General features: G+C 62.2%; 3 protein-coding genes across 8 annotated transcripts; all 3 read left to right on the top strand.

The window, feature by feature from the left end:
* Window positions 1-412: 412 nt before the first annotated feature.
* On the top strand, window positions 413-8795 carry PAFAH1B2 (platelet activating factor acetylhydrolase 1b catalytic subunit 2). The gene is made up of 6 exons (XM_040616121.1): window positions 413-544; window positions 1653-1740; window positions 2460-2549; window positions 3412-3528; window positions 4440-4562; window positions 5217-8795. The coding sequence occupies exons 1-6, from the start codon at window positions 516-518 to the stop codon at window positions 5493-5495; spliced, it is 726 nt and encodes a 241-aa protein (XP_040472055.1). The 5' UTR covers window positions 413-515; the 3' UTR covers window positions 5496-8795.
* Window positions 8796-10967: 2172 nt separating this feature from the next.
* On the top strand, window positions 10968-18536 carry SIDT2 (SID1 transmembrane family member 2). 6 transcript variants are annotated; one of them, XM_040615919.1, is made up of 28 exons: window positions 10968-11581; window positions 11796-11917; window positions 12070-12231; window positions 12349-12394; window positions 12494-12595; window positions 12674-12757; window positions 12979-13090; window positions 13236-13301; window positions 13414-13507; window positions 13642-13697; window positions 13977-13988; window positions 14146-14217; window positions 14296-14370; window positions 14602-14664; window positions 15068-15189; window positions 15273-15346; window positions 15441-15507; window positions 15648-15721; window positions 15841-15964; window positions 16060-16177; window positions 16250-16386; window positions 16468-16576; window positions 16661-16737; window positions 16863-16909; window positions 17248-17353; window positions 17463-17573; window positions 17648-17761; window positions 17846-18536. In XM_040615919.1, exons 1-28 carry the CDS (start codon window positions 11363-11365, stop codon window positions 17906-17908), a joined length of 2628 nt encoding a protein of 875 aa, XP_040471853.1. In that variant the 5' UTR covers window positions 10968-11362; the 3' UTR covers window positions 17909-18536. The 6 variants fall into 6 exon arrangements, with proteins under 6 accessions (XP_040471853.1, XP_040471855.1, XP_040471854.1 ...); XM_040615921.1 differs by lacking the exon at window positions 14602-14664; XM_040615920.1 differs by lacking the exon at window positions 13977-13988.
* Window positions 18537-18947: 411 nt separating this feature from the next.
* On the top strand, window positions 18948-22763 carry TAGLN (transgelin). Its single transcript, XM_040615929.1, is given in 6 exon segments — window positions 18948-19524; window positions 21133-21332; window positions 21464-21529; window positions 21531-21642; window positions 21732-21834; window positions 22078-22763. Coding segments are annotated over 5 exon segments (603 nt in total). The 5' UTR covers window positions 18948-19524; window positions 21133-21152; the 3' UTR covers window positions 22220-22763.
* Window positions 22764-23616: the final 853 nt, after the last annotated feature.

Raw genomic sequence — 23616 nt, forward strand, 5'->3', positions numbered from 1 at the left:
CAGTGGCGGCGGGGCGGGGCCGGGCAGGGCGCCCCCGCGCGGCCGGCGGGCGACACAGCCAGCGCTGGTGGGCTGAGGGGACGGGCCACCCCCCGGCCCGCTGGTACCCGCCACGCCGCGGTGGCGTCACAGCCCGCCGCTGACGTCGCGGTGGCCCTGCTGGCGTCACCCAGCAGCGGCCTGCAGGCCTCAGGGACGCCCCCCTCCCCGAGGCGCGCGGGGGACGGGGCGGGACGGGCCCCAGGCGCTAACGGGCACGCCTCACCTCGCCTCGCCGATGAGAGAATGACGCCGCAGACGTCACGGCCGGGAGAATGACGTCATGGCAGGGCGGGCGCCGCCTGGGGGCCAGACGGCCCGGAGGGCCGGGCGGGACTTCCGGCAGCGCGGCCGGAAGCGGCGCGGGGAGCGAGCGGTGATTGGCGGGCGGCGGCGACGGAAGCGGAAGCGGGCGGGGCGCGCAGGCGCGGTGGCAGCCCGGGCCGAGGGGAGGGAGGCGCCCGCCCAAGAGCGCCATGGAGTCGCGGGGGGAGCCGCAGCCGCCGTGAGTCCGCGGGGCCGGGGCTGGGCGCGGCGGCCGCTCCTCCCAGCCCCGCCGGGGCAGCCGCCACCTATCTCGTTGCCTTCGCCCGCCGGCCGCGCCGCGGGGCGGAGTGGGGAGGCCCGGGGCCGCGCCCCGCGGCGGAGCTGGCGCGGCGCCCCGGGTATGGCGGGGCGTCCGCTCCCCGCGGGAGGGCTCCCCCGCCTACTCGCTGGGAGGGTCGCCCGTGGGGGGGGGCTCGGGAGGCGGCGCTGACAGCGGGGAGACACCGCCCGAAGCGGCGGCCCCGCCATAACAGAGGAGGCGGCCCCCCTGGCGACGTGGGGGGCGGCGGGAAGCCTCCTGACGAGCCCTGCCCCGCAGGGGTTAACCCCAGGCTGAAGGTGCTGCTCCCGGCAGGGGCCGGGGGGGGCCAGGTGGGCGCAGTGGGGAGGAGGGCCCGTGCTCGTCAGCTCTCTGGCTAATTGGGAACCGCATCACAGACTCGGCTGTCGCCTGAAGCCTTGGCCCCAATTGCCTTTCTGCAGCCTGGGGCTGCCGCCTGCTGCGGGCACTTGCTGGCTTCGGGGGACGTTGCTGTTGCGCGGGGTGGTAACTGGAAGCAGTAGCCCACTGTCCAGTGCTCCTGGTTGAGGTCCATTGGGATCGATACCGCTGTGATGCACTGTCCCCTGAAGCCAGATAATCCACCTGAAGCGCGGAGCTCAGGAGTCGTAAGCTGGATATCTTGATACTAATAGGGGCTAATCCTCAGACCGTTAGCATTTACTATTCTGTTATTAAAGCCTGGCGTAGCTGAGGTGTGCTTCTGCAGAACATCGTCTGAAACGATCTCTTCTTTGTTTTTTATAACGTTGTGTTCGCGTGCCTGGATGTCCAATCAGTATATGGCTTCAGGAGGACTGTCTGCAGAGTTGGTCTGACAGTCGCACATGGAATAAAATGAATGTTGGTGTCGGCCAGCAGTCAACACGCGTAGGAATAGGCATGAATTGTACATTATGAATGTCAGGAAGTGCAGCGGTTTCTAGCCAGCCAGCCTCTTTTTCCCCAGCGGTAGCATGCTGTGATAGCCGCCAAAAGGAGCTGGTCTGAAATGTTCTTTCCGCAGGAACAGAATGAGCCAGGGGAACTCAAACCCAGCAGCAGTTCCACATGCCGCTGAAGATATTCAGGGAGACGACAGGTGGATGTCACAGGTAAGGCTGGGAGGGGCAGTCACCATAGGAGGTTGAATCCTCTTTACTGGGAGGCTGTGGGGGGGCATTGGGTGCGTGCTGTGTGGGCCTGTCTGGCCATGCTTCCAACCTGAGCTCGTAACAGCTCTGCTGTCCCAATGCTGGCAAGCTGTCGGTATGTGTCTGTCTTATAATGATGAAGCGGGGCAAAAAGCAGCATTGTTGCATGACCTGCAAGCTGCCCGGTGAAATCATTTCAGAAAATACTGCAGCTGGGCCATTAGCTGGGAAGAATTGCCAACCCTTTTGTTAAAGTGCAAAGCAGCACTTTCCAGCGTGCGTCTTTTTGAGGGAGTGACAAAGCTGAGAAGAGCAGAGGTGAGGTGTCTGGACTGCCCATCCCTTCCTTCTAGACAGGGAGAAATAGCCAGAGGACACTCACTGCAGTGACTAACCGTTAATTTCTCTGTAATTGTTGAACCTAATGGGCGTCTGACAGGCTCAGGGCTTACATATGTCATGTAGAGTAGATGAGATGCTGCTCTTATCAGAGCTGAGGTTGTTGCTGGGGCTGCTATAGTTGGGAGGAGCATCCAGCAGTTCATGGGTTAATGCAGAGAGAAACTCAGAGAATTCCCAGCAGGGGAAACTGGTTGGGCAGCTGTCCCTTTCTGTCCTGCAGCAGAGATACCCAGAAGGAGCTATCAGCCAGAGCTTACTTTGCTGCTTTCTTTTACCAGCACAATAGGTTTGTCTTGGACTGCAAAGACAAGGAGCCTGACGTGCTCTTCGTGGGGGACTCCATGGTGCAGTTGCTACAGCAATATGAGGTATAGTTAAAGAAAGGAAGGTGGTGGGGTTGTAGGAATTAAGAGTGTTTTTCTCTCTTATCCAGTACGTGATCATCATGAGTAATACTGACCATTTCTTCTGTTCCCATTTCACTGTCATCTGTTACTTTGCCTTGCTTCCTTAACTTCCTGGTGCTTGTACAAAGCCTTACCACGTTATCTCTGTAAGCCATTTGCAGTCTCTCTCTGAATCCACTACTGACTGCCTCCATTTTGACACACTACACAACCCCTTGCTAGTTCCTTGAATCTCAGATTCCAACCTGACCTCCCAAGGGCACGAATTTTACTTGTCTTGTCTCTAGAGTGGCCAGAACGCGTTTAACCCTCTAGCACTTGGGGTGGCACTGGCACACAGGCTTTTCTCTAAAACTCTACTGGGGCAAAGAGGAGTTCTGCTGCTCCACCGCGGTGGCAGCTGAGCAGATTTGTTCTGCCAGAGCTGCTTCTGTTTTGCCTAGTTTTTTTACCTGATGATGGAAAAGATTTCTTCAGGTCAGACACCTTCTTCAGAAGCCCCGCACTTAAGGAAGCTAGGGACATGGTGGTCTGCAGCAGATCCAGCACTCTTGTGTCTCAGATGAGTTGGGCAAATAGCTACTCAAGAGAACTTCCCCTTCCTTTGTGCCAGGACCGAGTGCTTGAACATCAGCAACTCCATCTCTTCTGGACCTGCGAGTAAAGCCTCGTCCTGTGTTTAAATGCCCTTTATGGAAGTGAGTTTTCAGAGGAAGTCTCATGGCTACTTCCAGTGTCCTTGAAGACATCGCTTGTCTGTGTAGTGTCTTTCTTTCACGATCAGGATGCTGCTGTGACATAGCAGATTGATCTCTGATTGCAGATATGGCGAGAGCTCTTCTCACCGCTTCACGCATTGAATTTTGGGATTGGTGGAGACACCACAGGACACGTTCTATGGAGGCTGAAGAATGGTGAACTGGAGAACATTAAACCGAAGGTACAAGCAGAAAACCAAAGCAGGCAGCGGTGCAGAACTGAGCGATCTGTTACCCTTAGCACAGCTTTTTGTTTGGGCAACTGTTGGCACTGAGTGCACGTCAGGTATTGAGACGTGTTTGGCTAAACCAGGAGTGTTTGGGAACAGAGCTGTACATCTTGTACACAGGGTTTACACTGCTGAACGTGCGAATTGGAGGATGTCATCGATAAATAGAGGAGACCTCGTAGTCCTAGCAAAAATGTCGATCAGGCCAATGATTTCCCGTGTAGTTTGGAGTTGCTGTGTGTGTCTCAGACCTGAGACTTCTTGGCCTCTGGGAAGGGATGCTGAAGTATTTGATAGTGTTGGTGACGTGCAGGATGTGTGGTGAAGATCAGCTCCCCAGTCTGCACCTGCAGTCGCAGCCCTGTTGCGAACAGTGGATGTTGCACCAGGGTGCTGCTAGGCAGTGCATACCCCAGGTAGGGAGGCAGTGCCTCTTGTATTCAAGCCTGCAATATAGCAGTTTACAGTCTTTTAAAATAAAAAATAGGCCTGTGCAGTTGTCCCTGCCCTGAAGCAGCTCACGCTATCCTGTACAAACGTACATTACCCTCTTTTTGACCAGTGTTGGCTCCTACCGGTATGTTGGCCAAGAGGCTCTGAAATGGGATGGGCTCAGACGTCTCTTGGGCTGTCCAGAAAGGGTTCAGTAGTACCAGTTCTTCATGCATGCTGAGGGCCAGAACAGAAGGTCATAAGATGCTCTTCAGAAATGGGCATAACTGCCAGCTGAAGACCTCTTGCAGTTAGAGTTTAGCCTTAAGCCCAACTCTTCATGTAGCTCACTGGTCACAGAGGGTTTTCAGGGTCAGCAAGCCTATTACAACTAGTTCTGGAAAAGATGCCAATGCTTTTTCTCCTTGTAGGTTATTGTTGTTTGGGTTGGAACAAATAATCATGAAAACACAGCAGAAGAAGTAGCAGGTGGAATCGAGGCTATCGTGCGCCTGATAAACACTCAGCAGCCACAGGCCAAAGTTATTGTACTGGTATGTCTCTTGCAGCGTGATGAAAACAAACTGCTCTGAGGAGGCCCTGTGTTCTCTGCACCGCACCACTGCATTGCTGGGAGTTACCGATCGTTGCCGGGGAGGGCAGTCGCTTTATCTGTCTTCTGCCTTGTGCGTGCCTCCCCTTGTTCCCTGGCTTTGCAGAAGTTGTCCTTCCGGCTACTCCAGAGGCGGGTGTAATCATTCTCCTTAGCGGTATTGCTGTCCCACTTAAAAATGTGGTTGAAGGAGCCCCATGAGGGGAAAATAGGTGCCCTGATCTGAGCTGGCATTGGAATCCCTAGTTGGCTGCCTTGCCTTAATGGCTTAGCTGATGCCTCTCTTAGTGAGAAGCTAAGTGGTGACATTCAGTCCACCACTGAAAGCTTACAGAAAGAATGCAAACTGATGTATTTAAAAAAAGAAAAAGAAAAAAAGAGAGCAGACGCCTTGCCAGTTGTACTTATAGCTCATCTGGCTCCTTCAGCTGCCTTTCATAGTAATCTGAATGGGCAAAGTCTGATTGAGAGGACGAGTTCCTCTTGTCATGGACATCGTAAATCTCAAAAGGCAGTCTGAATTGGAAGGGAAAGCAGGCATTGTTGTGCCATCAGAGTAGTATGAAGCTCTTTTTTTGCCTCCTCCTTGTGCCAGGGCCTGCTACCTCGTGGAGAGAAGCCAAACCCACTGCGGCAGAAGAATGCCAAGGTGAATCATCTGCTAAAAGCCTCGCTCCCCAAACTGCCCAACGTCCAGCTTCTGGATGTGGACGTCGGCTTCGTGCACTCAGATGGCACCATCTCATACCACGACATGTTTGATTTCCTGCACCTGACGGGAGGGGGCTATGCAAAGATCTGCAAACCCCTCCATGAACTGATCATGCAGCTGCTGGAGGAGACCCCCGAGGAGAAACGAGCTTCCCTGGCCTGAGCAGTTGATGTCAGCGTTAACAGCATCATCCAGCCCATCAGATCAGTTCTGTCACTGGCACTACAGAATCCTTCTTTCTTAAAGCACTTTCCATTGTAGAATGTTGCCGGATGTTCGTACCTAGTGTTTTGAGGGGGAAGGCTAATGTTTAACTGGTCTTGTACATCTGAGGGCCGGCTTGGTTGGTTTTATTGCAGGAGGAAATTAGCTGAAGAAGAGTTTTACTTTTAAACCATTCCTCATTTAAAACGAGAACAGGACTGTCACTCTGTGCCCCTCTCATATCTTGTTGCTCTGTGGTTGTCCTAGAACCCTTGTAGCCTGTCCCTGACAGCCCATGCACAGCTCCCAGCTCACCGTTCCTGGCTGTAGGGATTGTGCTCTGTGTATTAGCCTGTGAACAAGAATCACATTCCACTTGCAAAAGCCAGAACAGATGCATTTTTCCAAACTTGGTCCCACCTTATAAAGGTTTTTTGGTTGGGTTGTTTTTTTTTTGGGGGTGGGGGGGTGGGTGGGGTGATGTGCTTGGGTTTAAGTGACACGTGTTGCTTTCTCACTCCTTTCTGAAGCAGCATGAAACTGGAATTCTGAAATGTAAAGAAACAAACGGTTAACCGAACTCGTGTAACACTCCCAGGTGCTTGTTCTTGTGCTTATTTCACCATGCCTGCTAGCCAGGGCACCTTTCCTCCCACGTAGCTTTCCCTGGGGGCAGTCTCATTCGGATGCTGCTGGTTGTCCAGTTCTCTGCTCCTGTCTGCGTGTGGTGTCGCTGGCTTTTAACAGTTGCTCAGTTTAGGATTTTAATTATCCAGGAAACACTGCACAAGGCAGTTGCTTCCTCTTTACTCTAGAACTGACCTTCCATTCCTCTCAGCTGCCTGTGCCACAGGGCTCTTTGCAGTGCCGTTTGTTGTTTTTTGGGTGTTTTTTTTTTAAGTATGTGACTGTTACATCCTTTTTTTCTAAAGAAAGCCCCTATTAATAGCCCCTGCCTGCAAGGCCCAAATCAGTCTGAAGCTTTACAGATTCCAAGGTGTATATTTCTTTCTCTCTTCTGTTTTACTTGTGTAAACATTTTATTTGAGCAACTACAGCCTCTTGCAGCAAAAAGTGAAGTCAAGGTGTAGCATTTCCTGCCTTGGGCACTGCTCCTTGCCTCTAGCCAAGGGAGCTGGAGGGGCAGGTGCCCTCCTACAGGGCCTGCTACTAGGTGGAATTGTGATGTGTTTATTTTGTTACGAGGACTGGTTGTAGTCTTACTAACAATCATACGAAGACAGCCTTTCATTTAAAAGTGAAAGGTTCTCTTCTTCAGAAGGCAACTGGTTTGGACCTGAAAGGCAGAGCCCTCTAGAATTCGATAACTATACTTGCAAATAAAACCATTTTAAATAAAGTCTGTTCCTCCTTGGGTTACCTGCCAGAGTTGGAGCTTGGTGGTGCTGTGCAGACCTCGCCGTGGTTTGCGCTGCGGTAGCTGGCCAAAAGCCACTGACGCAGGTCTCTGTGCTTCTGCCTGTGCAGGTGGGATCTGCGGTCACACGTGCTCCTCTCAGCAGATAAACCGGAGAGGAACAGATAGCTTTTTAGCGGGCACTTCGTATCATGTTCCGAGTGAGGGGTGTTTAGGTGTCCAGGTTGCTTGCTGTGCCCTGCTGCAGTGAAGTACATAGGTACTGTATATAGTCTGTCTGCCCTTTTTTATAATAAAGGGTGCTGGTGTTTAATGCAGTCTATAACCTAGCATTAAGGAATACTTTCATGTCCCCACTACATTCCCCTCTTCCTGTAGATTTGATCATAGCAGGATTTCTGCCTGGATTGCATGCATAGTGTGTGTTTTGTTTCCAGTATATGTGATCTACACACAGATGAAGGAAAGATGAAGCGTCCCACTTGCCAGGATCAGAAGTAGGAGTTTTCGGAGTGCTGCGGTAGAGGAGGGATTACGGTCCTGTGCCCATGAGCCAGGCTGGGGACACGCTGCTCCCCGAGGCTCACTTGGCCGCTGCGCTCTAGAGCTCCGCTGCCTTGCAGGATGGCTTTGAGGGAATGTTGCTCACGCTTGCAATAAGGTTCTTGCTGGAGAAGTTGGGGCAAGGGAGAGTGGAAGATAAAGTGTTAAAAATAGGCTGCAGCGGAGGGGTCCTGGGGAAAGGACTTACCCCATTCCCTGTGCACCCCCAGGGAGACAGGATAAAACACATTCTGCTCCCTGTGAGCTGTTCAGGTTTCTAGGCTTGTGTGGAAAGGCAGTGTGCTAGCTGAACATATGCATCCCTGCTTCCCTCCCCACTGCACTTGGCTAAAAGAGATGCTAACCAGGAACGTACTCTCCAGTAAAAAGCTCTGACTTCTCAACTCGGCACCCGTGCAGCTGCGGCTGTGCTCAGCTGTGAGTCAGCCCCTCTTGGCAGGGTGCTGAGGGGACCGAGAGGTTTGGCAGGCTCCTGAGCCTTCTGCAACGTGACTGAGGACAGCTCTGCTGCTCTGCTTAGGCTTGGCTTGCTAAGGTGCCGCGCTCTGTGCTTGGTTTGGTGCTCACAGCCTTCCTCCTCTGCTCCCGTCACCACCTCCAATACTGCTGGTGCCGTGTAAAGAGGGCGAGGACAGCCTCCTCTCTGCTCAGACCTTAGCTCTGCTTGTTGTTGCCTGGTAAGGAGTGTCCCGCTCACAACTGCAGTGATGTGGGAAGGCAATGAGGGGTTCTCCCTCCTCGCTGACTTAGGGCTAAGAACCGAGCACCTCGTTTCAAGACAGTGAGAAAAGCTTTGGTCCCAGCTCTGGGTGACCAGTGTCCCTTGGGATTGTGGCTGGGCTCCCCCTTGCCTGGTGGCCAGCGGGAACCATGTCCTTGTTAAGGGTTGGCTGGGAAAGAACCGGCCCTGGGGGGCTTCACTCCGCAAACAACCCGGTTGCATTTGGCCGCTCTGTGTGGGAGCCTGCTATCTTGTCGGCGTGAGCATTGCCAGTTTCGTATTTGTTGCAGCAGAGAGAAAAACAAAACAAAAGATGTGAAAGGCCAGGAAGAGTCTCTTGTAACTGGCTGGGGGGACAGGAGGATGGCCGCAGGATGGGACCTGTGAGGAGGAAAGCGTGCACCACATGTGAAACGAGGCAGCAGCCGCCCTCTGCACTGCCCGCCCTGCCTGCCCCGAGGCACTGCGGTGGCTCGCCACCCTGAACCTTCCCCGGGACAAAAAAATTGTGATTCCGCTTTGGCAAAAATGCATCGGCTGGTAGAACTCACTCTGTTAGTGCGTATTTCGATATAAATGTCAATGTTTCACCCCACCATGTTGCAGCGTGTGTGTGTGTGTGTGTGCCTAGGCACCCGCGTCTCTGCTCCCCTCTCTGTGTTGGTGACCCACTGTGTTCCATTCCTGCGGGGGCTGGGGAGGTGCTGCCCCACACAGAGCTGCCCCACACACCTCCCACCAGGCGCGCTTGCTTGCAGCGCTCCCTCCCAGGGGTCTTCGGACTCATGCTCGGCTGGATCCTCACTCCTCATGGAATACCTCTGCTTTCCCCCGCTCTGTTGGGGGGCCCTTTTTTGGTTTGTTTTTCCTCTCTTTTCACCACGCAGAGCTTTGGTCCTGTACCCAAAGCTGTAAGCAGGGTTCTGCAGGTGAAGGTAGCTGGTATTTTGGCCCTTGACAGGACATCGCCTTGTATCTGATAACTCAGCCGTTTATTTGTCATCGCCCTGAAACAAACAGGGTGTGTGCATCACCACACAATCCAACGTGAAGCCATCCTGGCGGAGGCGATACCCAAATCTGAACGGAGTAGGTTGGAGTTGTGGTTTAGCTCCTGCACGGGTGTCCGTCTGTCCCCAAGCAAGTTGTTCCACCTGCTGTCAGCGTCAGCACCCGTAACCTGGAAGCAATGTGCAGACTCTCTGAAAAGTGCTTTGGGATCCTCTGTGAGAGGACCTATAGAAATAAAGTGCACAATAGCAGCAGTGCTCTTGTCTCCTGATGTTTGTCCCGCAGAGAAGAGAGGGAAGCCAGCGGGAGAGGCCTCGGATGTCAGTTCAAGCCTAGGAAATGGTTTTCTATGAGGTTACGTGGGGCTGAGCTGTTTCAGGGTGGGATTTTAAACCAAAACCCCCAATCTCAGACACCTGAAGTGCGGGATAATGCCCACAGAGCCATTAGACGGAGGGCTGTAAGCGCGAAGCTCGGCAGCAGCTCGGATGGTGAGCTTTGAAGAGACACACACGGTAAAACGCTGCTGGTATTGCTCCTGCTTTCCCCATGAACGGAGCCGTGGAAAAACTTCCAAGTACTTCCAATTACTTCACGCTGTGGTGACGGAGGGCGCTGCAAACGGGAGGGAGCCCCTGCGCAGAGGTCCAGAGGGTGCCCATGTGGGTGCAGCACATCTCCATGCCCCTAACGCGCGGGGACCGCAGTGGGCAGGCGGGCTGGGCCAGCAGCGTGGGCAACCAGCGTGCCACCAGGTCCCACCGGTGCCGGGCGGAGAGGAGCCATCAGCTGCAGGCTGGGGCAGGGAGCGAGGTCCGGGACGGGGGAGTCCCCACGGCGAGGAAGGAGCGGGAGCCAGGGCCGGTTACGGCATGGTGCACCCGCCATCACCGCAGCAGCTCAGCCGGCCCGGCCAGCCACACCGAGCTGTCGAGCCAGGGACCCCGCTGTGGCCGCCGGTGCCAGGCGGGTCGGTGGCTGCTGGTGGCAGGTAGCTGCTGCCATGTGACAGCGCGTGACAACCCCTGAGCGAGGCCACCAGCAGCAGTAGCAAAGGCCTCCGGCGCTGCCAGCTGTAGGGGCGGCGGTGGCCTCACCTGGCCCCGGTGGCCTCACCTGGCCCCGGCCCCCTGCCCAGGCTGGGGGCTCCTGGGTGGGACAGGTCCTTGTCCCATCAGAGGGGCTGGGGCAGCCCCTGTGTCCTGAAGGGTGGCTTGGGGTGGGGGGCAACCGTCCCTGCCCAGCCCCAGGGGCTCCCCTATGGGGTCCCATACAAAGCAGGGCTTCCCCTATGGGGCAGAGGCTCCCCAAGGGAGCGCCGTATGGAGTAGGGGCTTCCCTATGGCATCCTATACAGGGCAGGGCCCCCCCTGTGGTGTCCTGTGGGGGACATGGGCTCCTTCACAGGGCAGGGTTTCCCCTGTGGGGTCTATTATGGGGCAGGGGCTCCTCTGTGGGGTCCTGTATGGGGCAGGGCTTCCCCTATGGGACATGTATGGGGTAGGGGCTCCCCAAGGGGGTATCATACGGAGCGGGGGCTCCCCTATGGGGTCCTATATAGGGCGGGGGCTCCTCTACGGGGCAGGGCTTCCCCTATGGGGTCCTATATGGGACACGGACTGCCCTGCGGGCCGGGGCTTCCCCCCGGGGCTCCCCCCGCGGCAGGAGCTCCCCAGGGCGGGGGTTCCCCGGGCCGCCCCCCGCACCCCGGCCCCGCCCGCCGCCGCGTCACTTCCCCGGCCCGGCCTTGAACGTGAGACCGCGCGTGACGTCACCGCCGGCCCGTGTTTACAGCTGCCTGCGGGCCGCGGGGGGGGACGGCACCGGCACCGGCCACCCGCACCGAACCCGGGCACCGGCACTGAGCATCGGGCACCGGCACCGAACCCGAGCACCGGCACTAAGCCCGGGCACCGGCACCGAGCATCGGGCATCGGGCACCGACATCGGGCACCGACACCGGGCACCGGCACCGAGCATCGGGCACCGGGACCGACACCGATCACCGGCACCGCAACCGGGCAGCGGCGCCGCCCCCGGGGCTCGCCATGGGGCAGGGTGCCCGGCAGCGCCCCGGCTGACCCGCCCCGTCCCGTCCCGTCCCGTCCCGCCCCGGCGGACCTTGCCCGGCCGGCCGGGGATGCTGGCGCGATGCCGGGCCCCGGGGCGGCCGCGCTGGCCCTGCCGCTGCTGGCCCTGCCGCTGCTGGCCCTGCCGCCCACCCCGCCGCCCACCCTGCCCCGGGCCCAGCCCCGCGGGCCCCGGCGCGTGCTGGAGAAGGAGGCCCAGTTCAACACCACCTACGCCGACTGGGTGGACGCCGACCTGCTCAACATCTACGCCTTCAACCACAGCGTCTGCCGGAACAGGGTGAGCACCCACCACGACCGCTGCCCACGTCCCACCACTGCCCACACCCCCACGGGACCCCCGGCCCCGGGGCCTGGGGCGGGCAGGGGGCACGGTCCCCCCGGCGGGGATGCCTCAACAGCCACGACGGCCGTGCAAAGTCCAGGCACCGGGGATGAGGCGGCCGCAGGTGGCGGTGCCCAGCCAACGCCTCGCCTCCCCGCTCTCCCCGCAGACGGAGGGCGTGCGGGTGTCGGTGAACGTCCTCTCCGACCACAAGGACCTGCCCGTCCTCTTCGTGGTGAGGCAGAAGGAGGCGGTGGTCTCCTTCCAGGTGCCGCTCATCCTCCGGGGACTGTGAGTACGGGGGGGGGGGGGGGGCGCCGCGTGGCCCCCTGCCCAGCCAAGCCGCGAGGACCGGTGGGTGGGCAGGGGTCCTGGTGGGCGGGCAGGGGTCCCGGCAGGCAGAGTTCGGCGGTGGTGGGTGCAGCACGGCTCTGCCTACCCAGATACCAGCGGAAATACGCGTACCAGGAGGTGAGCCGCACGCTCTGCCAGCCCCAGACCAAGGCGGAGGTGGAGACCCAGCACTTCTACGTGGATGTCTCCACGCTGTCCCTCAACGCCTCCTACAAGCTACGGGTCACCCACGTGGAGAACTTTGTGTTGCGGTGAGGGCAGCCCTGCGTCCCCGGTCCCCCTCCATGCCTGCCCACCGCCCACCAGGGCTGCGTGCCGGGGCCACGGGCTCCCCTCGCCAGTCGCCGTCTTCCCTGTGCTCTCTGCAGGACCAACGAAAGGTTCAGCTTCAATGCCACGGCCGCCCAGCCGCAGGTGAGGAGGAGCTGGCATGGTGTGGCGTGGCAGGGGGGGGCTGCACCCAGGGAGGAGAGTGTGGCCCCCATGGCAGTGACGGGCCCTTCCCCCCCGCAGTATTTCAAGTACGAGTTCCCCGAGGGAGTGGACTCGGTGATTGTGAAGGTGACCTCGGCCATGGCCTTCCCCTGCTCCGTCATCTCCATCCAGGACATCCTGGTAGGTTTGGGCAGCGGGGTCTCCTGTCCAGGCGATCCGTGATGCCCGGCGGGGATGACAGCCCCTCTGTCCCCGCAGTGCCCTGTGTACGACTTGGACAACAATGTGGCCTTCATCGGGATGTACCAGACCATGACGAAGAAGGCAGCCATCACGGTGCAGGTGGGTGCGGGGCCACGGTGCGGGGCTGCGCCATGGGGCTGTACCACTGCCAGCCCCCCTGGTGCTGCCAGGTAGCACCAGCTAGCAGAGCTTGCACAGGCTGTCATTCCGGGGTGGCCCCCAGCCCCCCAGGCAGCCCCAGCAGCATGGGGCAGCATGGGAGACGCCTGGCTGGGCTCTGCTGACCCCTGTCTCTCAACCCTCTGGGACGGCCGCTGCAGAAGAAGGATTTCCCCAGCAACAGCTTCTACGTGGTGGTGGTGGTAAAGACAGAGGATGAGGCGTGTGGGGGGGCTCTGCCCTACTACCCTCTCTCCAAAGATGCTGCACCAGGTACGCCGGGGGGGCCAGGGGAAGCGCCCACCCACCAGCACGTCCCCACTGCTGTGGGCTGTGTGCTGGGGGCGTGCTGGGGATGGGGTGAGCAGCAGCGTCTGTGCAGGGCTGAGCCCCCACCCCAGCCCATGCCTTCTTCCAGATGAGCCTGTGGATCAGCACAACCGGCAGAAGATGCTGGAGGTGATGGTGTCACCTGCCATAACCTGTAAGCTGAGGAGGGGCCGTTTGGGGCTGGGGGTAGCTGGGCTCTGCAGGGACCCCACGGCAGGTCCCCGGTGCTGCCGCTCATGCTGAGGGCTTGTCCCGGCCCTGCGCAGCGGAGGCCTATGTCAGCAGTGTGCTCTTCTGCCTGGGCATCTTCCTCTCCTTCTACATCCTCACACTGGTCATCGCCTGCTGGGAGAGCTGCCGGTGAGTTCCTGGGCATCGCTGCCCCGGCCAGCCTCCCCTCTGGGTGCTGAGCCCGTGGGTGCTGTGCCACCCGGGCCCCAGCCCTTGCCCCTGGCTGCCGGCACGGCGCCGCTCACTGCCACTTCCCTCGGCAGGCAGCAGAAGAGGAAGGGGCTCCTGGCAGCCATGGACTCGCCTAGCCTGGACACGGGTGAGGGGCTGGGGGCAGCAGCTGGTGGCAGTGGCACGTGGGGGGTCTCCCTGGGGGTTCCCGGTTATTTTGCCCTCTCAAGCTTGCGGTGAAGCCCTTGGTTCTGCAGGAGTTCCCTGCTGTCTGCCTGAGCCCTGCCTGTACCCCGGCGCCCTGGGGACAAAGCCCGATGTCCGGGGGACAGGGATGCCCTTGGGGCTGGGGCTGGCAGGTCTGCGCTGGGTCTCGAGCATCTCACCAACTGTCTCTTTCTTTCCATGACTTTCTGGGGACTCCCAGCATCTCTACTGGGTAGGTGCCAGTGTCTGCTCTGTCCTTGTCTGTGCGTTTGCGCCGGTGCCAGAGCAGGGGCACGGAGCATTGCCCCGTGCTGAATGGCCACGCGCCCCCGGGCCAGGGGTGCCACAGGAGGCTGCCAGTGGCTGACGGGGACCCTCCTGTCTTGCAGGGCATGCCCGCAGCATCCCTGACTCCTTCCTGGGCCATTCGCCCTATGACAGCTACGGTTATGGCTCCTTTGGTGAGTGCCACACGCCATCCCTCCCCTCCCAGCCTGTCGGCAGGCGGCTGTGCCCACCTGGCCTGACCGCCCTTGCAGGGAACGGCTCCTCCGGCAGCACCGAAGGCGTCACGGACAGCATGGGCTCGGCAGAAGTCCCGTACGGCTACGTGGGTGAGTCCCGGGGCAGCGGTGCGGTGGCTGGCATGACCGCAGCCCTGCAGAGCCAGCGCGCCAGGGCAGCATCCCCACACTGTCCCTCTCCATCTCCTGGGAAGGGTCCCTGGGTTGCCAGCCCCTCCCTGCAGGCCCACAGCGGGGTCTCCATCGGGCGGACATGCTCCGGGGAACCCCCCCAGGGCTCAACCCCACTCCTGCTTCGGTAACTCTTGCTTTCCTTTGAAGGGCAGGAGCAGTTCAAGCGGCGCACGCCCTCCGCCCCGCTGAGGCCGCTGAGCATTGCCATGGGTAGATGATGGTACCGGGCGGGGACAGGCGAATCGCACCAAAATCTGCCCTGCCCCCAGCTCAGCGCCCGGGGCGCTGAGTACCCCTGTCCCCTCCTTCCCTCCCTGAGAGCCAGGGCAGCACCTGCGGGGCCGCGGGGCAGGGGAGGACACTGTCCTCCTGGCCCCCAGCTGTCCCCCACTGAGCCCTGGGGGACGGTGGCACGGGGCGATGCTCGCCCACGTGGGCACAGCCAGTGCGCGTCCCCGGGGCAGGGGCAGTGCAGGGATCTGGAGCCTGTCTCCGGTGTGAGTTGGCAGGGAGGCAGCCGAACTGTTAATTGGGGGTGATTGGGGTCCCGCGGGGTGGGCACCGAGGCGGTCTCGGCCAAGGGGCTCCGCTGACGGCCCCGGCTCGGCTGCAGGGGAGCGGTCGCTGGAGAACGTGGCCAGCCGGCCGCGCCTGGACTCGCTCAGCTCTGTCGAGGAGGATGACTACGACACGCTGGCTGACATTGACTACGACAAGAACGTCATCCGCACCAAGGTGTGTCCTGCCCCGTGCCCCTGGCCCCCCACTGGCTGCTCCCCGCTGGCCGGGGTGAGCCCTCCACCTGCCTCTCCTTCCAGCAATACCTCTGCGTGGCTGACCTGGCCCGCAAGGACAAGCGGGTGCTGCGGAAGAAGTACCAGATCTACTTCTGGTGAGTGGGGGGCAATGGGAACAGGGAGTGTGGAGCGGTATCCCGACCTTGGGTGGGCGGCAGGGACCCCCTGACACCCCCCTGCCTCTCCCAGGAACATCGCCACCATCGCAGTCTTCTACGCTCTCCCTGTCATCCAGCTTGTCATCACCTACCAGACGGTAAGTGGGGCACAGTGACAGCAAACGGGGCTCCCGGGAGCTCTGGGGGCTGCTCCCCAGCCACGATGGCGATGTCCCTGGTCATCCCCCATGTCCCCATGCCTTACCACCGCTTGCTTGCACTGTGCCCACGTGCTCAGGTGGTGAATGTCACCGGCAACCAGGACATCTGCTACTACAACTTTCTGTGTGCCCACCCGCTGGGGAACCTCAGGTGGGTTCAGGGGTGGTGGTGGGTGGCTGGGGGTCCCCTGCACCCAGGGCAGGGCCGCAGTGGGGTCCCAGGGAGGGAGAGGGGTCTGCAGCACCCATGTTTGGACTGCTTCCCCGCAGCGCCTTCAACAACATCCTCAGCAACCTGGGCTACGTCCTGCTGGGCTTGCTCTTCCTGCTCATCATCCTGCAGCGGGAGATCAACTACAACCGGGCGCTCATGCGCAATGATGCCCACGCCCTGGTGAGAAGGGATGGGCGGCTGCTGGACTGTGTGCCCACAGGGGTCTCTGCCACCCAGGACCCCCTGCTTCCCTTCCCTCTCCTCCCACCCCCCAGGAATGCGGCATCCCCAAGCACTTTGGGCTCTTCTACGCCATGGGCACTGCCCTCATGATGGAGGGGCTACTCAGCGCCTGCTACCACGTCTGCCCCAACTACACCAACTTCCAGTTCGGTGAGTGTCCTCCAGTCCCCTGCTGCTCGCACCAGGGCTGCCCCCACCCCGCTCACTGCTGTGCCCCCCCAGACACCTCCTTCATGTACATGATCGCGGGGCTCTGCATGCTGAAGCTCTACCAGAAGCGCCACCCAGACATCAACGCCAGCGCCTACAGCGCCTACGCCTGCCTGGCCCTTGTCATCTTCTTCTCTGTCGTTGGTGTGGTGAGTATGGTGGGTGCCACTGGGGGCGGGGTGGCTGGTCACCCCCACAGCCCACTGCCCGCCACCCCACTCGCCCCGCAGGTCTTCGGCAAGGGGAACACAGCCTTCTGGATTGTCTTCTCCGTCATCCACATCGTGGCCACCCTGCTGCTGAGCACCCAGCTCTACTACATGGGGCGCTGGAAGCTGGGTGAGGTGGGGGGCACTGCTGCGAGCAGGGTGGGTGGGGGGCAGCGCAGCGGTGCCCCCGGTGCGACTTCTCCTCTCCCTGCAGATTCGGGCATCCTGCGCAGGATCCTGCATGTGCTGTACACGGACTGCGTCCGGCAGTGCAGTGGGCCCATGTACGTGGTGAGTGCTGGCACCGCGGCTCGTGGCACCAGGGTCCCTGGCTCTGCTGAGACCCCACCTGGCAGCCCTCCCTCCCTGGAGCGGCCGGCTGCCTGCCCCTCACGGCCCCCCCTCACCCTTTGCAGGATCGAATGGTGCTCTTGGTCATGGGAAACATCATCAACTGGTCTCTGTAAGTGCAGAGCTGGGTACACGCCAGACCCCGCGACACTTCTCCCAGCCTGGTCGGTGCTCCCCGTCCCTGCTGCCACCCCCACCCTGCTCCTGTGACATGGCCCTGCTGGCTGCGGTCCCCTCTGCTGGGGCTGGGCTGAGGACAGCCAGCTTGTGACAGCTGTGAGCCGAGCATGACAGGTCCCCCCTGTAGCTGCGGCAGCCCTGGTGTCCCCATGCGCTGCCCAATCTCCCGGGGGCTGCTGGCGTGCCTCGGGGACAGTGGGGCGCATGGGCACGGCAGGCGGGGGGACCCCCAGGCTGCACTGACCCCACTGCCTGTCCCTGCCTCCCCAGCGCTGCCTACGGCCTCATTGTCCGCCCCAATGACTTCGCTTCCTACCTGCTGGCCATCGGCATCTGCAACCTCCTTCTCTACTTCGCCTTCTACATCATCATGAAGGTGCGAGCCAAGGCTGCCAGCCCCCTGCCCGGCTGTGCAGGGTGGGCTGGACAGGGACTGGCCCCCCTGCAGGCTCCTGCCTGCACATTGACCCTGGTCTCCCCCGCAGCTCCGCAGCGGCGAGCGCATCAAGCTCATCCCCTTGCTCTGCATCATCGGCACCTCGGTGGTTTGGGGCTTCGCCCTCTTCTTCTTCTTCCAGGGGCTCAGCACCTGGCAGGTGAGTGGGCAGGCGCTGCGGCAGGGTGGCTGGCTGTGGGCTGGCGTGGTGATGGCTGCCCCTGTCCCCCACAGAAAACACCGGCTGAGTCCCGGGAGCACAACCGCGACTGCATCCTGCTCGACTTCTTTGATGACCACGACATCTGGCACTTCCTCTCCTCCATCGCCATGTTCGGCTCCTTCCTGGTAGGTGCTGCCCGCCGGCGGTGCGGCTGCTGGCTGCCCCCGGCCACCCCGGCTCACAGCGGCCCCGCTCCCCTCGCCCCGCAGGTGCTGCTGACGCTGGACGATGACCTGGACTGTGTCCAGCGGGACAAGATCTACGTCTTCTAGGGGCCCACAGCTGCCCGCTGCCCTGGGACTGTGCCAAATGCCCAGCCGCAGGCCCCCAGAGCGGGGACCCACCGGGGCAGTGTGTGCCCCTGGGGAGGGATGCCTGTGCTGTGGGTCCCAACAGCTGCTCCGTCCCCCTCCCCGTGCAGCCCGGGGGTCCCAGTGTGCCTCCTCCCCGTCAGCCAGGTCTCTCCCAGGTGCTACGTGCCTGTCCCCAGGCTCATCGTAGCCAAAAATGGGACTGGGGGGCTGCTGGGGCACCCGTCCTTGGTGACAAGTGACACTGGAAAAGGTGCTGCTGCTGCTGCTCCGTGTCCATGCGTCCATGGGCACGGTGGAGGGCCGGGGTGCGCGCTGTGCCCGCAGCCCCGTGGCCCCCTGAGCACATGGGTGCGGGTCTCTCTTCAGTGCCTGAGTCGTATGGGTGGAAGGTGGGGTCCATGCCTCCGGCGCGGTGCCGGTGCTGGTGCCGGTGGCTGGAGCAGCCCCCCTCACATCTCCTTTAGCATCCCGGGGGGGTGTTGCCCGCTGTGTGCCCCCCCCCCCCGCTCCCCACCGAGGCTGCCGTGTGCTCTCCGTGCGTGGGTCTGCTGGGAAGGGACTCGCTAATTAAAGTGTCTGCACTTTGCCCACGCCTGCTGCCTCCTGCCTGGGCAGCGGGAGCCTGGGGGACACCGGGGGGTCCTCGGGGGGCAGCGGAGGCAGTGGGCTCTGCCTTGCCTTGCTGCCGGCGGGTGTCAGCCAGGCTCTGCTGCAGCACTGGTTCCTCCTTCCCACCAGGACTTGGGGAGAGGGAAGATGCCACAGGGGCTCGGCAGCGCTGCTGCCGCCCTCCTGCACCAGAGACCCCCTGTGCAGGACGGGGGCTGCTGGGGGCAGGTCTGTGGGGTGCGGGGGACCGGCAGCCCCTGGGGGAGTAGGGATGCTCAGGGAGGTCCCACCTCACAGGCAGCAAGGGTCCTGGGACTCCCCGTAGCATCCCAGGGCTGCTACATGCCCCGCGGCGCCCTGGCCCGCTGCAGCTGGTTGCTGCCAGCCTGGGCGGCAGGAATCCCGGGGCCGGCTGCGGGATGCCCAGGCACGGTGCCCACGGGATACCCGCAGCCTCGCTGCCCTGGCCGGGCTGAGCAGGGCACGCCGCAGCCGTGGGTGCTGCCCGGGTGGCTGTGCCCCACGGCAGCCCTGCGGGGAGCCCCGCTCGGCTGCCCCAGCTCCCCGCTGGTGAGCACATGGGGAAACCAGCCATGAAGTCAGGGCAGAAACCCTCTGCGGCGGCTGCGGCCCTGGCTATAAAAGGACTGACTCCATCAGCCCCCGGCCCCGCTTCCTCCCTGCTCCCAAACCCACTGGGGTGGAGGCACGCAGGGAATGCTTGGGCACGGGCCTTAGTCACCGATTTTCGGAGTCTTTCCCCAAATATGGTGCCTGGGCTGGAGTGATGATGCGCCGCGGGGCTGGCGCGCCCCGGGAGGGAGGGCTGGGGGGGTTGCCCCCCCGGCTGCGCTGACATCACTGTCCTGGCGTCGGCCTTTTAGCGCAGGGTCAGCTCTTCCCAGCTGTGCAGTGTGCTGGCTCCCGCGCAGAGCATCGCCCCTCGCCTCCGTGAGCAGCTGCTTGTAAGTCCTGCTGCAGCGGGGGGTGGGGGTGGGGGAGTGCAGTGGGGAGGGGGCCCGGGGTGGGGATGCCACCCCCTGGTATGGGGGTGCTGCTCCACGGGATGGGGACCCCACACCTAGGATGTCGGTGTTGCTCCTGGGACTGCAATCCTGCTCCCTAGATGGGGATTCTCCCTCTCCGACTGGGATGCCGCTCCCCGGGATGGGGATGCTGCTCCCTGGATGGGGGTGACGCTCCCCAGGATGTGGATGCTGCTCTTTGGATTGCAACTCTGCTCCCCAGATGAGGGGAAACCGGTGCTCGGACTGGGGACGTGGCTCCCTGGGGGTGCTGCCCAGGGTTCGGTGCTGCTCCTGCTCCTCTGGATTGTGCTGCCGTCGGGGCTGTGCGGCTGCGGGCTCAGCGTGGAGGGGGGGGTCAGTCAAGCCCCCACTTGCCTGTTTCTGCCCCATGCCTTGGGGCACTTGGCTTGCGGGGCCGGGGGCAGCTGGTGGCCAACAGACACTGCCGTGTGGCCAGGGGAGCCATGACTGGTGAGGCTGGGGTCTGCACGCACTCCCCCTGTGCCGGAATGGGCCAGGGCACGGGGCACTGGGCGGCCAGGGCACGGAGCGGAGCTTGCTGTGGCTCTGCTGGACGTGCCTGGCAGTGCCCGGGACCTGGGCACAGGCTGCCTGTGGGGCTCGTGGGGGGCTGCCGCACCACCAGCAGCAAGCGGGGTCAGCGTCCTCCGCTGCACCGAGCTGTGCCAGGTCTCAGAGCCTGTCCTGCAGGCGCCGGGGTGCATCTGCCTGGCCGTCGGGGTGAGCCCACCTGGGGCAGGCTGTGGGTGCAGGCACCGAGCACACAGCTCCTCGAGAGCGCAGCCCGGGCACTCAGTGGCTTAATGCTGAGCAGGGTGCTGAGCCGAGGGGGTGGGTGAGGCCAGCTCCGCTGAGGGCTTGGCTGCCAGCTCACAGTGCCAGTCCCCCTGGCATCCTCCCTGGCATCCTCCAGCCCTGCCTGCAGCCAGCTACCTGCCATCTCTGCCCGCCGCATGCCCTTACAAGGGCACAGGCACGGCTCCCGCCGTGGTCCTGCCTCGCCTGCGCTCCTCCTCGGCACCGGGACCCGCTGTGCCGAGGCCATCCCACAGCGCCAGGGCCAGCGTGCCCCAGCCACCCCGCCGTGCCATGGCCACCATGCCGTGCCACAGTCACCCTGCCACCTGGACCCCTCTGCTCTGCAGCGCCCGTGGGGCAGCACAGCTGCTCCAGCTGCGAGGCACGGCCGTGCCAGGGACCTCAGTGCCAACCCTGAGCAGGCAGGGATGGGGATTAGGCTGCTCTCCTGCACAGCCTGAGTTGGGGACTGGGGACAAGGCACCTCTGCTGAGACAGGAACCCTCTGTCCGGGCAGGCTGGGGGGATCTTGGCCATGCGCCCATCCTCCAGTGCTCCCGGGCAGAGCTGAAGGGCCGTGGTGTGGCAAGGGAAGAGCTGGGAGGAGGGCACATCCCCACGGCACCAGGACGAGAGGTGGATGCCACAGGGTGCTGGGGCGGCTGCGGTGTCCCTGGGCAGGGGGACAGCATCTCCGCAGCCTGATGGTCCCCGTCCCGCTGCCAGGTCTCCTACCCACCGCAGATATGGCAAACAAGGGCCCGTCATACGGCCTGAGCAGGGACGTCCAGTCCAAGATCGAGAAGAAGTACGACGACGAGCTGGAGGACCGGCTGGTGGAGTGGATCGTGGCGCAGTGCGGGGCTGCGGTGGGTCGCCCCGAGCGAGGCCGCCTGGGCTTCCAGGTCTGGCTGAAGAATGGCATCGTAAGTGGGGGGGGGGGGGGGCGGGCACCCACGGCGCCCACCGGCCCCAGAGATGGGTGGGTGGCCGGTGGGGGGCCCCGCAGCCAGTGGCGTGTGCGGTGCTGCGAGCCCAGCCTCTCCTCTGCCGGCAGGTCCTCAGCAGGCTGGTGAACAGCCTCTACCCCGACGGCTCCAAGCCTGTCAAGATCCCTGACACCCCCCCCCACCATGGTCTTCAAGCAGATGGAGCAGATCGCCCAGTTCCTCAAGGCGGCCGAGGACTATGGTGTGGTCAAGACGGACATGTTCCAGACCGTCGACCTCTTTGAAGGTGCGGGTGGGGGGTGGGGGCAGCCGGAGGTGGGGGGTGCTGAGGCCGCTGCGCTGTGCCCATCCTCACGCCCCGCTGTCCCTCGGCAGCCAAGGACATGGCAGCGGTGCAGAGGACACTGATGGCCCTGGGGAGCCTGGCGGTCACCAAGAACGACGGGAACTACCACGGGGACCCCAACTGGTTCATGAAGTAAGTGGAGGAGCATGGGCCCGGGCATAGGGACCCCCAACCCCTGTGGCTGCCTGGGGTGGGCTCTTTCCACTGCCCGGCGGTGCCCTGGAGCACGTGGGTGCAGGATGCTGAGCTTTTGGAGGGGAAGGGTGGGCGGCTGGGGCACCCCTGGGGCACGGAGGCTGCTGGCACCCTGGGGATGAAGGTCTGGCTGCCCTGGGGGGGCACAGGTGCCATATGGCCTCTCCCTCCACCCCACAGGAAAGCGCAGGAGCACAAGCGGGAGTTCACCGAGAGCCAGCTAAAGGAGGGCAAGAACGTCATCGGCTTACAGATGGGGAGCAACAAGGGGGCATCACAGGCGGGGATGAGCTACGGCCGGCCCCGGCAGATCATCAGCTAGGCAGCCCCCCTCGCCGCCCCCAGCCCTCCCGCTGCCGGGAGAGCAGCCCCAGCCGGGACCTCCGCCTTCGCTCCCCCCGGCCCAGCGCGCTGCAGCCACGCAAGCACCGGTGGCCGCCCCTCACCGATTGGTATTTATTGGAAAGAAAACGCCAGCCAGCCCAACCGACCCTTCAGCGCAAGCAACGGCAGCACGCGCCCAGCCGTGGCCCCCGCGCATGGTGACGCACCCAGCCTCGGGGACACGGGGGCAGCCCCACCACGCTCGCGCCGTGCCCCAGGCAGCCCTTGCCCCCCGGCCTCGCACACCCCTGCGATCCCCACCGCCAGCTGGCCCTGCCCCTGCCGCGCTCGCTGGCACCCATGGGTGCCCTGCCGCCATCCCTGGGGCGGGGGGTGGGAAGGGCACGTGCCCCAGCCGCCGGAGCCATCCTGCCTGCCCGCAGCCCCGCGCCACTGCTGCAGCGACCCTTGCGAACGGGGAGAAAAGAAAATTGGCCTCGGTTTTGTACTTCGTTTTTGTCAAAATTAAAAGGTTATTCATCTAGCGTGGCCTGATGAGGTTTCTTCCTCCCCACCCTGTCACCCCTGGCCAGCGGTGCGGAGAAAGCCGAAGCCACCCTCCTGAAAAGCTGCTGAAGGCACCTGGGCCACATTTGCTCCTTCTTCCAGCTCCAAAACTGGGAAAACTAGAGCCGGGGCTTGGGCTTTCCCTACAGCTTTGGATGGCTCCGCAGGGTGGCTCTGCCGGCTCCCACCTGAGCCACAGCACCCACCTTCCTTCTCACTCCTTCCACTCTCCCCCTGCCCGGCGCAGCCCTGGTTACCCCGGCTCCCAGGGATCAGGGCACAGACCCCGAGCAGCCCCAGCGCCCCGGCACTGCATCCCGGCCCCACGGGCGCTGGGGCTGGGAGGTGCTGGGTGACTCACGTTTCCGCAGCGAGAAAGTGTTGGGAGGGCAGAGGAGTGACGGATGGGGGAGAGGAGGGTTTTTCAGACTTTATTTGGAAAGCTACACAAAAGGGCTTTGCTGATTAAAAAAACAAACCCCAGCTTTAAAAAAATAAACCAATGAACCCAAAGACACATGAACAAGCCAACCCTGCTCACCCACGAGCCGCTGCCAGAGCAACTCCATCTCCCCTTCCCAGCCCCAACCGGGCATCACCCCCAGCCTCGTCCCTGCTGGGCAGCGGGCACACACCGAGGCCCCAGTGCCGTGGGGAAACAGCCCGGGGAAGCGGCTCAGCCCGCTCGTGCTGCCACATGTGCCCCTGTGCCCGCCGCGGCAGGGGCAGCCCGTCCTGCCCCCCAGCCTCCTGCCTCCCTCCCCAGCCTCCTGCCTCCCTCCCCAGCCTCCTGCCTCCCTCCCCAGCCGCACAGCTGCTCGGTGCCTG

Source organism: Falco naumanni, chromosome 16 (assembly GCF_017639655.2).
Source record: "Falco naumanni isolate bFalNau1 chromosome 16, bFalNau1.pat, whole genome shotgun sequence".
NCBI lineage: Eukaryota > Metazoa > Chordata > Aves > Falconiformes > Falconidae > Falco > Falco naumanni.

Coding starts and splice junctions, on each gene's coding strand:
- SIDT2 (XM_040615919.1), top strand. CDS start 11,363: ATGCCGGGCCCCGGGGCGGCCGCGCTGGCCCTGCCGCTGCTGGCCCTG. Junction 12,395..12,493: donor CCACGGCCGCCCAGCCGCAG/GTGAGGAGGAGC, acceptor TCCCCCCCGCAG/TATTTCAAGTACGAGTTCCC. Junction 12,758..12,978: donor AGGCAGCCATCACGGTGCAG/GTGGGTGCGGGG, acceptor CGGCCGCTGCAG/AAGAAGGATTTCCCCAGCAA.
- PAFAH1B2 (XM_040616121.1), top strand. CDS start 516: ATGGAGTCGCGGGGGGAGCCGCAGCCGCC. Junction 545..1,652: donor CGGGGGGAGCCGCAGCCGCC/GTGAGTCCGCGG, acceptor TTCTTTCCGCAG/GAACAGAATGAGCCAGGGGA. Junction 2,550..3,411: donor AGTTGCTACAGCAATATGAG/GTATAGTTAAAG, acceptor CTCTGATTGCAG/ATATGGCGAGAGCTCTTCTC.